General features: G+C 38.0%; 1 protein-coding gene across 1 annotated transcript in view; it reads left to right on the top strand.

Annotated features, from left to right (window-relative positions):
• The window catches only part of LOC146310152 (carbonic anhydrase-related protein 10-like), a 165,788-nt gene extending 155,203 nt beyond the window's left edge, over positions 1 to 10,585 (top strand). Inside the window, exon 9 of the mRNA XM_084743967.1 lies at positions 9,065 to 10,585. Coding sequence (XP_084600093.1) covers positions 9,065 to 9,087 — 23 coding nt within the window. The 3' untranslated portion in view covers positions 9,088 to 10,585. The remainder of the gene's footprint in view (positions 1 to 9,064) is intronic.
• The last annotated feature ends 1,783 nt before the right edge of the window (positions 10,586 to 12,368 follow it).

Genomic DNA, 12,368 nt, shown 5'->3' with positions numbered 1-12,368 from the left:
ACCTTCCTCCAGCCCTGAGCCCTGTGGAGACACGTCTGGCTATGAGAGACTAAGTGAATCGTGACCAGTTTTCATACCGAAAAAACAAAACAAAAAAAAAACATAAATGCCTCCATACTGCTCATCTGGTGTAATCCAAGTCTCCTAGAGCCCCGACATGCCGCTTGCTTACACGCACACACTGTCACACCACACACACACCCAGTTCAGACGGCGTTCAGTGCTGGATTGAAAAATAAATCACAGTAAAAATAGCAAATATCTCCTAATGTATTAAAAGCTTGAAAACACCATCTGCAGTGATGTAAAACAGTGAGGAACTGCAGAAAATGAGCAGAGCTCCATTCTGTTATTATGCAGTCAGACTTAAGTCCCATTAAGGTGATAATTAGGGGGCAGATAAAGTCATCCTATGACAAATGATGACATTAAGACAGCACCTTGTCTCTGCAGTTTTTACATGAGTTACAACACAGCAGTGGCTTCGATCTGTGTGAGATACACAAGTGTGTTTAGACTGTCAGCAGCAGCAGGGAGAGAGATGAATGTGTAATCCTCAGAGGCCTGACTGTAAAATGTGAAATTCCTGTAAGCAGGCTTGGGGAAGTAAACGATTACATGTAACAGAATGACGTAATCTGGACACAGAAAAAATGTAATGTGACGTAATCAGATTACAGATACACTTAGTAAAAGTGTGGATTATTAGGATTGCAATTTTAGTATTACAATTTTAGAATAAAGAATGATATACTACTATACACAGTCCACACAGTTGCCAATTCATTATCATGGCCTCTAGTGAAAAGATTTTTTTTTTTTGAGTCATTTTTAATTTAAAAGGGTCCAAATTTTCTGATTTTAGCTTCTTAAATGTGAATATTTTCTGCTTTCTTCACTCCTCTCTGACAGTAAACTGAATATTTTTGAGTTGTGGACAAAATAAGACATTTGAGGACGTCATCTTGGACTGTGATAAACATTTTTCACCATCTTCTGACATTTTACAGACCAAATAACTAACTGATTGTGATGAAAATAAAAACACTATATTAGGCTAAACAATTCACCATATTTTATATTGAGGTAATCCAGAAGTTATGGAAAGTAATCAAGTTACATTAACATAACATAAAATAACACTGTGACACTTATTGCCTACACGTTTAAGCAGGTAATAAGTAACTGTATCTGAATACATTTTGAAAGTAACCCTGTCTATGAGTACAGAGATGGAGCTGGTCATTAAAGCTGCCTGCAGCCTGAGACGAGGGTTGACTGAGCGTGGCTCTATGTCGGCACAGTCTTGAGAATGTGAAAACAGAGAATGAAACAGAGGAGCAGATCTCCTGGGAATAGGAGAAGGGTGAGACACATACAGTATGAAGATAAAAAATATATTTTAAAAAATGTGTGGGAGTCTATTGTCTGTTTGTGCAGATTTAAAACTGGGGGGTGCGTAGGTGAGCTGGTTGGCGTTAGAAAGAGAAAGCTGGTACATCACACACCTACAGCAAACATGGAAGTATTACGCAGAGAGTGTGGGAGTCCTCGCATCCTCTCGGCGCTCTGTGCTCTCCAAATATCTTTGTCATCGATCCGGTCGAGCCCAGCGTGCTCTCCACAACATCAAATGGATTTTACGGCCTCTGCTTCCCTTTGATAATGGTGTTGTTACAATACAGAACCCCAACAGGAGTTTGTGTATTCACAAAGTGCAGAGAGAGCACTGTGTCATAGAGTTGTCTGAGAGCGCTCACAGCCAGCACTGTGTGAGTTTGTGAAAAGTAAAACGAGCAGAGAATGTAGACAAACACATCCTGTACAGTCCTCTAACAACATGTGGACCTAATTAACACTAGAAGTGAATTCTATAACTATTAATCATCATTTTGATCTTTGACTTCCAAACTCTATTATCTCTCACGATTAATACCAGACTAAGAGATTAATGCATTTATGTACATTCATGGATATGTTGTGCAATTTATTTATATATTTAATATTCTGCTTGTAATGATTGCAAATATTCACAGCAGTATTTTTCTGTAGGATATAATTAAATAAATAAAATTATTTGTATTTTAGTGTTGGAAATTGGAAAATGTTAAGTTTTATTGACAGAGACAATTATATTAGCTAAGATGCATCTCTGACTGAGTAACAGTGTAAAGTGTCAGTTTCTGTGTAGTCGATATGACTGCTTAAGGCAGAATAGATGATCAGATTTTCTTTGCCTTTGGCGTAATTGATATATATGAAAAAAACATTTAAAAAGAAAATACAGACATTTTAAGAAAAGTCAGGTACCAGGAGCTTTGGATTTTTAATCCAATGCTCCTTATTATTGCACATGTACTTTTGAAAATGGTCAAAATGACCACCTTGGCTTTGTGTTAAAGGTGAGCTAAATAAAGTTCATGCAGTTTTATCCCAGCCTTTGGCGACAGCAGCATAACTATTCTGAAGTGATTTTTTTGGCAGCTGTTACACTGTCTTGCAGTCCAGAGCTATGTTGTCCAAGAACATGTTAAAAGAGCTGCGTTAACTGAACATGCTTTGGTGAAAGATGAACTGAATGAAGCAGCTTGCAATCAATGAACGTGAGCATCATTCACTCCTGAGAGAGGTAATGATGTTCACATCATCAGCTGATTAAAAAAAAACAAGTGTGATCACAGGAGAGTGCGTGAATATGGACAGAAGTGTCGACGTGATATAAAAACTTTCTTTGATCATGAAGCCTCATGTTTCTCTATAATTCAGTGGTTTATCAGTGAAGTGTCTGAACTACACTGCAGGCTGGAGTCTGTTAACAGTAAGAAACACAGATAGATCCATGTTATACGTCTGTATCTATGGAAACACATTTCTGCCAATATGATGGAAATAAGAAGATCCTGTAAGTCACTATAATGAGAACCTTTTTCCAAATAATGTCTTGGAATCTCAAAATAATGATTCAGTATTTCAAAATACTGACTATACATCTCAAAAATAATGAGAAACTCTCTCGAGTGACTTACTTACTAAGTCACTAATTTGAGATATTAAGTCATTATTTTCAGAAGCTTTCTCTTTATTTTGAGATACTTTGTCAACATTTTAAGATAGGGGAGACTGGGGGCAATTGCAACATTTTTTAATTTTTTCCTTCATGACTCACACTGCTACTACTTAAAAAACACTAGTCACCTTTTGATATGCAAAACATATATATGTGCACTAATTAATAACACCATTAATATACTTTAAGATTGTTATATTAAAATTCATGCAAGAAGTCAGAATTTTAGCATTGTCCCCTTAGCGGGGGCAGTTGAAACACTGACAAAGGAAGTCATATTAAACAATTGTGTCTTTAATAAAAGCACCCCTTAAAGAAATCACATTAGTGCTGTAGTATGTAATAAAATTACTTAAGTTTTTAGTTACCAAGGCTAATAAAATCTAAGATTTTAATTATTTTAATTTATTTAAAGTAATTTTTCATTTGCAAATAAAATAAAAACAAAAACATGAATACTGAGCGCCATTTAGTATGATGTCATTATGTTGACTTCAGTGTCCCTGATGTGAGGAAGTTCTATTTCAAATTAAATTTAAAATATAAAAAAATTAAAAAGGAAGAAATAAAGCAGAAGTGATGACCTGTGTTGAACTCTTTTATTGTTAAGAAAATAAAAATATACTGGACTTGAAGGGCACATGGTCATTCTCCTGTTTAACTTTGGAGCCAATAACAGACCTGTTTCAACCAGAAACATTGTAGGCGACTGAACCAAATGCTAAAACTTGACGGATGATCTCATGACAGTGTTTATCAACTTGAAATGATAATAGTAACGTTATGTTTTTGTTGTTGTACACTGATAATGATAAAAGTGTGTTTGGAATCAAAGATAAGTGCAGTGAATACTGTAACTTAATTAATGATGTTATGTCTTCAAAAAGCCAAGAATGTTCCAGTGCACGTATGTGAACGCAACAGCACAAAACACAATGTCAGATCTTTCATGTTCTTATGAGAAATGTAGGCATATTTTCAGTTCATTATGAGTCTGTGGAGGGACAAATTAGACTGTGGTGGACCACTGTGGACCACCACAGTCTGGGTAATTAATTGGAAACACTGAGGACATATCAAGCTTTAATAATTGGCTTATTCTATCAGCTGCTTTCATCTCCTGTAGGAAGGATCCAGTAATACGAGGCAACTTTCTCTCTCTGAGTTTGTCTAATATCCAGTTTTGTCCGCATTGTGTCTATCAACACATCTGCCCAATTTGGTGCTTTTATCACAACATGAAATTAACAATTTTGTTATGATATGTTTAGCTATGCCGCCCCACTAATGATATAACACTCAGCTTTGGCTCTGCTGCCTGGTTATTAGTCCAGTCCACAATTTTATACAGTTACTTTTGGCTATACAATGTAAACATGAGGCTCTGGTCTCATAATAGCAGCATAAAATTCTAAAAATGTTGAGACGTTGTGTAAAATGTAAATAAAAAGTGAATGCAATGATTTGCAAAAACTTTTAGACCAATATTCAGTTGAATACAGTTCAAAGACAAGATATTTAATATTCAAATTGATTAACCTTATTGTTTTTGTAAATATACACTCATTCTGAACTTGATGCCTACAGCATGTTCTAAAAAAGTTGGAACAGGACACTATTTGTTGAACTCAGTCCATCTCAGATGAGCTCAGGTCCAGAGAAGTCTGCAGTGTTTCTGGATGTTGTTGATATATGTCTTTCTCTTTAAATGGTAGAGTCTTAACTTGTATTTGTAGATGCAGAGACAAACTGTGTTTACTGACAACAGTTTTCCAAAGTGTTCCTGAGCCCATGTAGTATCCTTTATACAATGATGAGGGTTTTTAATGCAGGTTTTAATGCAGTGATGTCAGAGGGGTCAAAGGTCACAGATTTCTCTGGATTCTCTGAATCTTTTAATGATATTATGGATTGTAGATGGTGAAACTTTGTTCTTAAACTAATGCACACCCCAGAGGTGGAAGAAAGTGACACGTGTACAAGTCACAAGAAAATCTCAAGTCCTAATCCTCAAGTGCCAAGTCACTGTGGTGAAAATCAAGCAAGTCAAGTCATTGTTCAAGTCAAGCAAGTCACAAGTCAAGTCTTTACATTAGCAAGTTAATACTAGAATCCAAACTGTATTATTTTTTGAAATAGCTCCATCCAGGATGCCTCGTGCATTGGTCTCTGCCAATGTCAAGTCTCGAGAAATGAATTCCAAGTCAGAGTCAAGTTGAGTTTTTTTTAATCAATGTTAGCCAAGCAAGTCATTAGTCTGGCTTACTGGATGCCCACTATGAGTATAAGTCTGCCATTGGTCACTTGCTTCAAGCAGCGTCACAGCATCCAGTATCTGCATTTTCAAAGTTGCTGCGAAACAAGAACAACCTCCAAGCTGCAACCTACACACTGACAACAGCAAATTAGCACCTGGGATACTAACAAGCTAACAGATGTTAGCTTTTCTTTTACAATGATGTAGTCATTTTAATGCCAGAGCTCACCTCCCGCCATGCAAATGTTCCATTAAAACAAGTCCCCTCTAGACACTATTTTGCAGCAGCACTGTTGCTGCATCCTCGGGTAGTCATGTCAAGTCAAGTCAAGTCAAGTCATGTAGCTCAAGTCCCCCATCTCTGGCTCACCTCTGGTTTTCCACAAAGTGATGAACCTCACCCCATCCATGAACAGTCCACTGTCCCAGTCTTTTGTTGCTCCTGTCCCACCTTTTTTGGAACATGTTACAGGCGTCAAATTCAGAGTGAATGTATATTTACAAAAAGTTCATCAGTTTGAACATTAAATATATTGTCTGTCTTCTGTATTTAACTGAATATAATTTGAAAAGTAATTGCAAATCAATGCATGTTTTTAATTACATTTTATACAGCATCCTAGCTGTTGGAGAATAGTGGCTGTAGTCTATGTCAATCCCTTGCTTTCCATCTTGCGTTACACTCTGCAGAAGAGCGTCGGCCTGTGTGCCGGCCCGGCCAAATGTTACCCCTGGACATATCACAGCGCTGTAGCTGGGGTAATCCCACTCAGTAGTTTGCACATAACTGTGCATGGGCTTGCACGGAGTTGCTCAAATTTTCTAGGACACACAGGTAACAGTACAAAGACTGTCTAGCACTCAGTTCTTATACATTTTGCCCAAGGTTCATCTGCATTGTGAACAAACACTGAGCTGTATTTGCAGTTCACTTGCAGGCAGAGCGGTCGAACGTTCTCCATGGAAGTGATGACGGCGGATGATGAAAGAGCGGGCCAGAGAGCTGAGATAACACTGAAATGAAATAGATGCACAGCCAAAGTTTGGAGGCACGCAGGAACAGAGGTGTTCTGATGGGTCAGACTCCTCGCGGTGCAGGAGAGACAGGAGAGCAGAGAGCGCTCGCTGGCGATGAGAGGATCCCTGGTGGGAAATAAACGAATGCATTTCTCTTTTAGCCAGAGTTAGTTTCAGTGTCTGTCTGTCTCCTTCACAGGTTTATTCACTCTGAATTTCTAATCTTCTCTCTTCCAGTTTATTCTTCTCTCACTCAGACTCATTGATTTCCACTCTGTACTTCCAGCCCTTCTAGTTGTGTCTTGTTTCTGTGTTTGTTGCGATGTTAGCAGCAGGGTGTGAGCTTTGTGCCCCGACACGCCGAGCTGACCTCGCTGATCGACTTTGGCTGTTGAAAGTCGCATTTAATTACACTGCAAATACCAGCTTCCCATCTCAGTGTGTTCTCTGCCTGTGTGCAACAAAATACCTGCTTGATTTATACTCCCAGAGCCACTGTTAAATCAAATATATCCACACTAATATGAAGCTACTTACACAGTTATTTGCTTGGACTACAACAACAATTTATCCTGATGAAAAATTCATATATGGCCACAGCCTGATGTATCATATTCCTTTGTGATATAGAGTGTCATTACTGTCCAAAAATATTACAGTAAAAACTCATTATAAAAGCCACAACATCGAATGTGGGTCTCTAGAGAGCCCAAGTGCAGCTGTACTTAAGCTGATGCCAAGAATCAGAAAAGAAAAGAAAAGAAAAGTTATGAGGGTGTCAAATGTTGTTCAGGTTGTAAAGCCCTTTGAGGCAGATTTATCATTTGTGATACTGAGCTGTAGAAATAAAAATAACTTGACTCACAAGACATTAACACCAATTTTGGAAAGCTGCTGCTAACATAATTTAAAACTGCTACAAGGAACTGTCATATTTTGTCGATTTTGGAGTCTCCTGTGGACAAAAGCAGCAGTGTTTCCACCCTGATAGCCACAAAATGTAAAATCAAAAGTAAAATTATCTAAATAAAAATCTCCTCTTTTCAACTGGCTAATGTACTAGAATCTGAGAATCCATCCTGGTGGCAGACATTAATACTGATATTAATAATTAGTATAAAGAAATTGAAAATCTTCTTGCAGATGGTCAGGTTAGCACATGTAGGTCATATAGAGGCATCAGTGTTAAACTGAGGCTGTTTCATAACCAGTTAAAAACTTCTTGCAGTTGCTTTAACAAAGAGGAAGCAAATCAGCCAAATATATTTCAATCAGGACAGATTTCATTATGAGTAAACAGATATTCTATCAGCAGGCTTGGAGAGTAATGGATTACATGTAACAAGATAATGAAATGCTTACAAAAAATTTAATGTTTGTCATTACAGTTACAGATAAAAAAAGACATAATCTGATTCAGTCAAACTGGGGATTACTAGCAGGATACAATTTTAAAATAAATAACAATATCCTACCATGCACAGCTGACAATTCATTATCCTGACTTCTAGTGAAAAAATGAAATCAATCAATAAATTGCACACAACAAGGGAAGGAACAGTTGAACACATGATTAATCTATTGTTAATTGACTATTAAATTAATCTGAATCCATTCTGATAATCGATTAATTGTTTTGAGTGATTTTTTTAATTAAAAAAAACCTCTAAATTCTCTGATTTCAGCTTCTTCAATGTGAATATTTTCTGGTTTCTTTACTCCTCTCTGACAGTAAACTGAATATTTTTGGGTTGAGGACAAAACAAGACATTTGAGGACGTCACCTTGGACTTTTTTTCAGAATTGTCTGACATTTTATGGACCAAACAACTGATCGGTTAATTGAGAAAATGATCGACAGATTAATCAATAATGACAGTGATCATTACAGGAAAGACTTGATCGATCCTGTGGCTTCAAGTGACAAGATCATCAGGATTCATTTCAACACATAAACATAAATTGACAGAACACCAACATGAGTTATGTCACTTCCATCACATTCCAGGACACAATCTTTTTATATATCTTTCAGTATATTCACGTACTACTTCACCTCTGAAAAAATCAAACCCAGACAATAAGAAAAGTGTTTTAGAATGATCTCAGGTGTTTGTAACTGGTTCAAACAGAATCAGCATTACACCATTACAGTGGAGAAATCTAATTATTACAAATTACTGTATAGATTCGAAGGAAGTGTCATTTTGCAAAAGATCTGAGATGTTCCATTACTTGTGTGGTTGTGTGAATTGTTTGTAGTGTTTTGACAAAATCAGACCTGTTTTCAACATCCTGCTTAAGCAATCATAAAAAACAGTGAGGTCCTTGACGCTGCAGGTACTTTCTATGAGTCATGTATGTTGTTGTGGGGGTAACTGAATATTAACCTATTCTGCTGTATATGAATGAGGACGTCTTGCATATTTAGTCACTAACTGGTTTTCTACTGTGAAAGCACAGCAGACTCATAACCTGCTTAGAGTTAGTAAGAAATAGGGAAGAGCTTATTTCTTTTTCTTCTTTACCTCCATCTTATTAAACTCTTTCTCATTTGTCTTCCTTTTCGCAACTTCTGAAACCTGAGGCACCCCTTTGTTCTGTTTTACCCCACACTGCTTATCCTTTCTGTACTAATTATCTCCTTTCCTCCTTTTCTCTTCTCTTCTCTTCTCTTCTCTTCTCTTCTCTTCTCTTCTCTTCTCTTCTTCTCTCCTCCTCAGTGAATCAGTGGCTCCTGAAGTAGAAGATGAAAAGATGTCAAGCTGCGGCGCTGCAGGAGGAGAGGCAGGACTCATTCCAGACTATTTCACACTGCCAAAGCGAGCTTAGCTGAACAGACCAGAGAGCAGCTGAGCCCGCTGACTGACCTGAACTGAGCGGACAGCTTTACTAAACCGATCTCAGCTGAGCTCGACTGACTGAACCCCGAAAAAAATCTACTGTGCTGGCCTCCTACACAACCTGAACGCAACTCGTGTGGGCCAGCACAGCGAGGGCACCGCGAAGACCCAGAGTCCAAAGTGTGAAATAGACCCTAAGGACTCTGATGTCTACACTGTACTGTGTTTTGATTTGTTGTGTGAACTCACAAAGACTGGAGATGTAAAGACTCTCAATCATTTTCTTGGGCTGGGTTTCAGGAGGGTGGATGTTATCTAAAGACTACAGTACGCTCTGTTTGGCTGTGATCGTCGCCCGTCCACATTCAAAGCCTGCCTATAAAAGGCCGTTATGAAAATGATCATCCACTGACTGGAGGAATTATTACGTTTCCATTGATGGTCTGAACCCCCAGGGACAAAGAAACACTCAGCTCCACTATGATGAGAAATATAAAAAAAAAATCTGCTGGTTCTGATATCAAATAGTAACTAAAGAAGGTAATTTTCAAAGAGAATGTGAAATGTGAGAATTCCAGGTTACATAGCCAAAGGGGGAGAGAAACTGACATTTTACAGACCTGAACAGATGGAGTCACTGGAGACTGGAAAGGAATAGGTCACTCATTCTGCATGATTTTATAATAGTTCACTTGTCTTCAAGGATTTTAATTAAAAGTGGTGACAGAACTGAGCTGGCGTCAGGTCCCTGCCTCGCACGGCCGCATAAAGGCCCTCTCCTCTGCAACTACACACTCACCAAAAGTGTTCAGTCAAAACTGTTTATGCTAAAGGCCTAAATCTGCAAAGCCAATCATGACCATACTGACCTTTCGCTAAACCCTTCCGATGAGCTGTGATTGTCCAATCACAGCGTAGCAGCAGCAGGCCTGGATACCTTTGACTTGGTGCACAGTGGTGGTGTCTTTGTATCTCTTTGACAAAACCAAAAGCACAAGAGCACAAAAGAAGAAGTGTAAGGAATAGATTACAGTTTTTCACAATTTCTAAGACATGTTTCTTGAAACCGTCCACGCTTTTGTAAAAACTCTAAACACAAAACCAAATCTTCAAGCCACATTCACAAAACCTCCGACTCATCTGGCAAAATCAATTACCTCAAAACCATTTTTGTCTGGTTTCAAAACCAAGCAGTGTTTTCAGATCATACACACACACTATGAGCAGTCGTTACGCCCTACATCAAAAAATGGAAACCACAGTGTTCAGAGCAGAAAATCATTTTTCTTATAAACGCATTTTCAAAAATATGTATCAAAAAATGTATTTTCAGAGCTCACGGAAAAAGCCTGTGGTGTAGAGGTGTGACGTATCATAGAACTCATTCCTGAGGACGACCTGTTGTGCTCCACACCTTTCACAGCAGGCCAAGTCCAAGAATTTCCCTGGTATGAGGTTTTATCCAAAGACGTTCCACCACCGTGTTGAGAAAACCCATTCTGCTGGGATGAGGGAAGGGCAGAATGCTGGAAGAAACATTTATGGATCGTTGGTTGGTGTTGAACGACTCACATAATCCAGATTCAGTTCTAGTCATTTGGTTTAATCATGTCAGCAGAAACATTTTTGAGTCACTGGGCCTCATGCAAGAACCGCTCGTATGAACAGATTTGTTCTTAATTTTAAAATGTTCTTATATTTTGACTTTTTTTTCAGATGCAGTGATCTATTATTACCTCCTGCCAGATGTATTGGTTGTATATCTGTACATGCAGGTTTATTATCGGGACGTTTCCTCTTTATTTCAGTGACAGTATAATCCTCAAATGCAGCAAATGCTTTTCCCTTTTCTTTGCTTAAGCAGGTCTTTTAATTCCACTGTTGATGCTGTTAAGATGACAGATTTTCCTTTATGGCTCTCTGAAAGCAGGATGTCAAACTCCAAACTGGTATTATTGGGGCGTTAATAATTTATGATAAGTTACACAGGTTGTTGAATCTGACGTGGCGTTCAAACGAGCCCTTTATATGAAAAAAAAAGTGAGAGAAATTGAAGACAAGAATACGAAAATGTTCTTGCATGAGGCCCACTGTGTGTAAACGTTGTCTCGGAGTTGTGTTCAGGTTTTACCGCCTGTGTTCACCATTTTGCAACACAAGTGCAAGTAAAGTGAGTAAAATGTGTTTCAGCAGTTAAGAATGTGTTTAGAGTTTTGCCAAAAGAGTGAATGATTGAAAAGTGGGTTTTGGGCTCTGGTTCAGAGAATGCAGTTTAGTGTTTTAGCAACTGTGAAAAATTGCGAACAGGAGCCATGGTACAATAAACGTACTTTTATGAGCATTTTGAAGTATTGCAAAGGAAAAGGTCAATGGAAACAACAAAATTGAAAGAAAATGTTCTCAATTTTCGCCAAAAGGTTTTCACGTTTGCTTAAAGTGGTTTTAGCCTTTTTCAAAACACGTTGTCTGAATGAGTTTAGACATATTGAACATTTATGATCGATCAGCTGTTTCTGCTCTGAGAGGACAAGATGAAGAAGCTGTTTACGATTTCGATGTCGATAAGGATAACTACAACCTGCCCATCTGAAAAAAAGAAGACCTCTCTTTGAGGTTTATTGACAGTTTGCAAACAGCTGGTTTTGTTTCCAGCTTACGATCTCTACTTCTACTGTTTATTAATATGAGCTATACTGCAAATTTATGATGAAACTAAGTGTTGCATAGCCTCATTTATTCCCTCCAAACCAGTTGATGTAAATGCAAATTTTCATTTTTTGCAACATTCAAAAAATTCACTTGACTTAGATCGAAACATGGTTTGTGTGTTTGTCTGCTGTCGTGTAAGCTGCAGTTGTTAGTGCGCCTAGCTAACTAGCTAAACTTTCTATAGACAGAAGTAGCCTATGCTGTGTCTCAGTTCAGATAATCCTGTCAGTACACTGTCATGTCATACACTTTGCACACTATGTACTCACTTGCATAGTGCGTGAATTTCAAAAATGTCTCAAATCGAGGGCGGCTGTTGTGCCCTTACTGGAAATGCCGATTGCAGCTTCCTCTTCTTCTTCATGGGCAAACTGAAGCCAGTTGGAGCTTTACTGCCAGAACATCTACCACCTTGTTTATTAATTTGTGTTCAATTTCATTTCATTCAGTATTTGCTTTTGTTTGTCCTCTGTTT

Source organism: Lutjanus erythropterus, chromosome 19, assembly GCF_056507025.1.
Source record: "Lutjanus erythropterus isolate fLutEry1 chromosome 19, fLutEry1.hap2, whole genome shotgun sequence".
NCBI classification, from domain to species: Eukaryota; Metazoa; Chordata; class Actinopteri; order Lutjaniformes; family Lutjanidae; genus Lutjanus; species Lutjanus erythropterus.
This window is presented reverse-complemented; position numbering and strand designations above follow the sequence as displayed.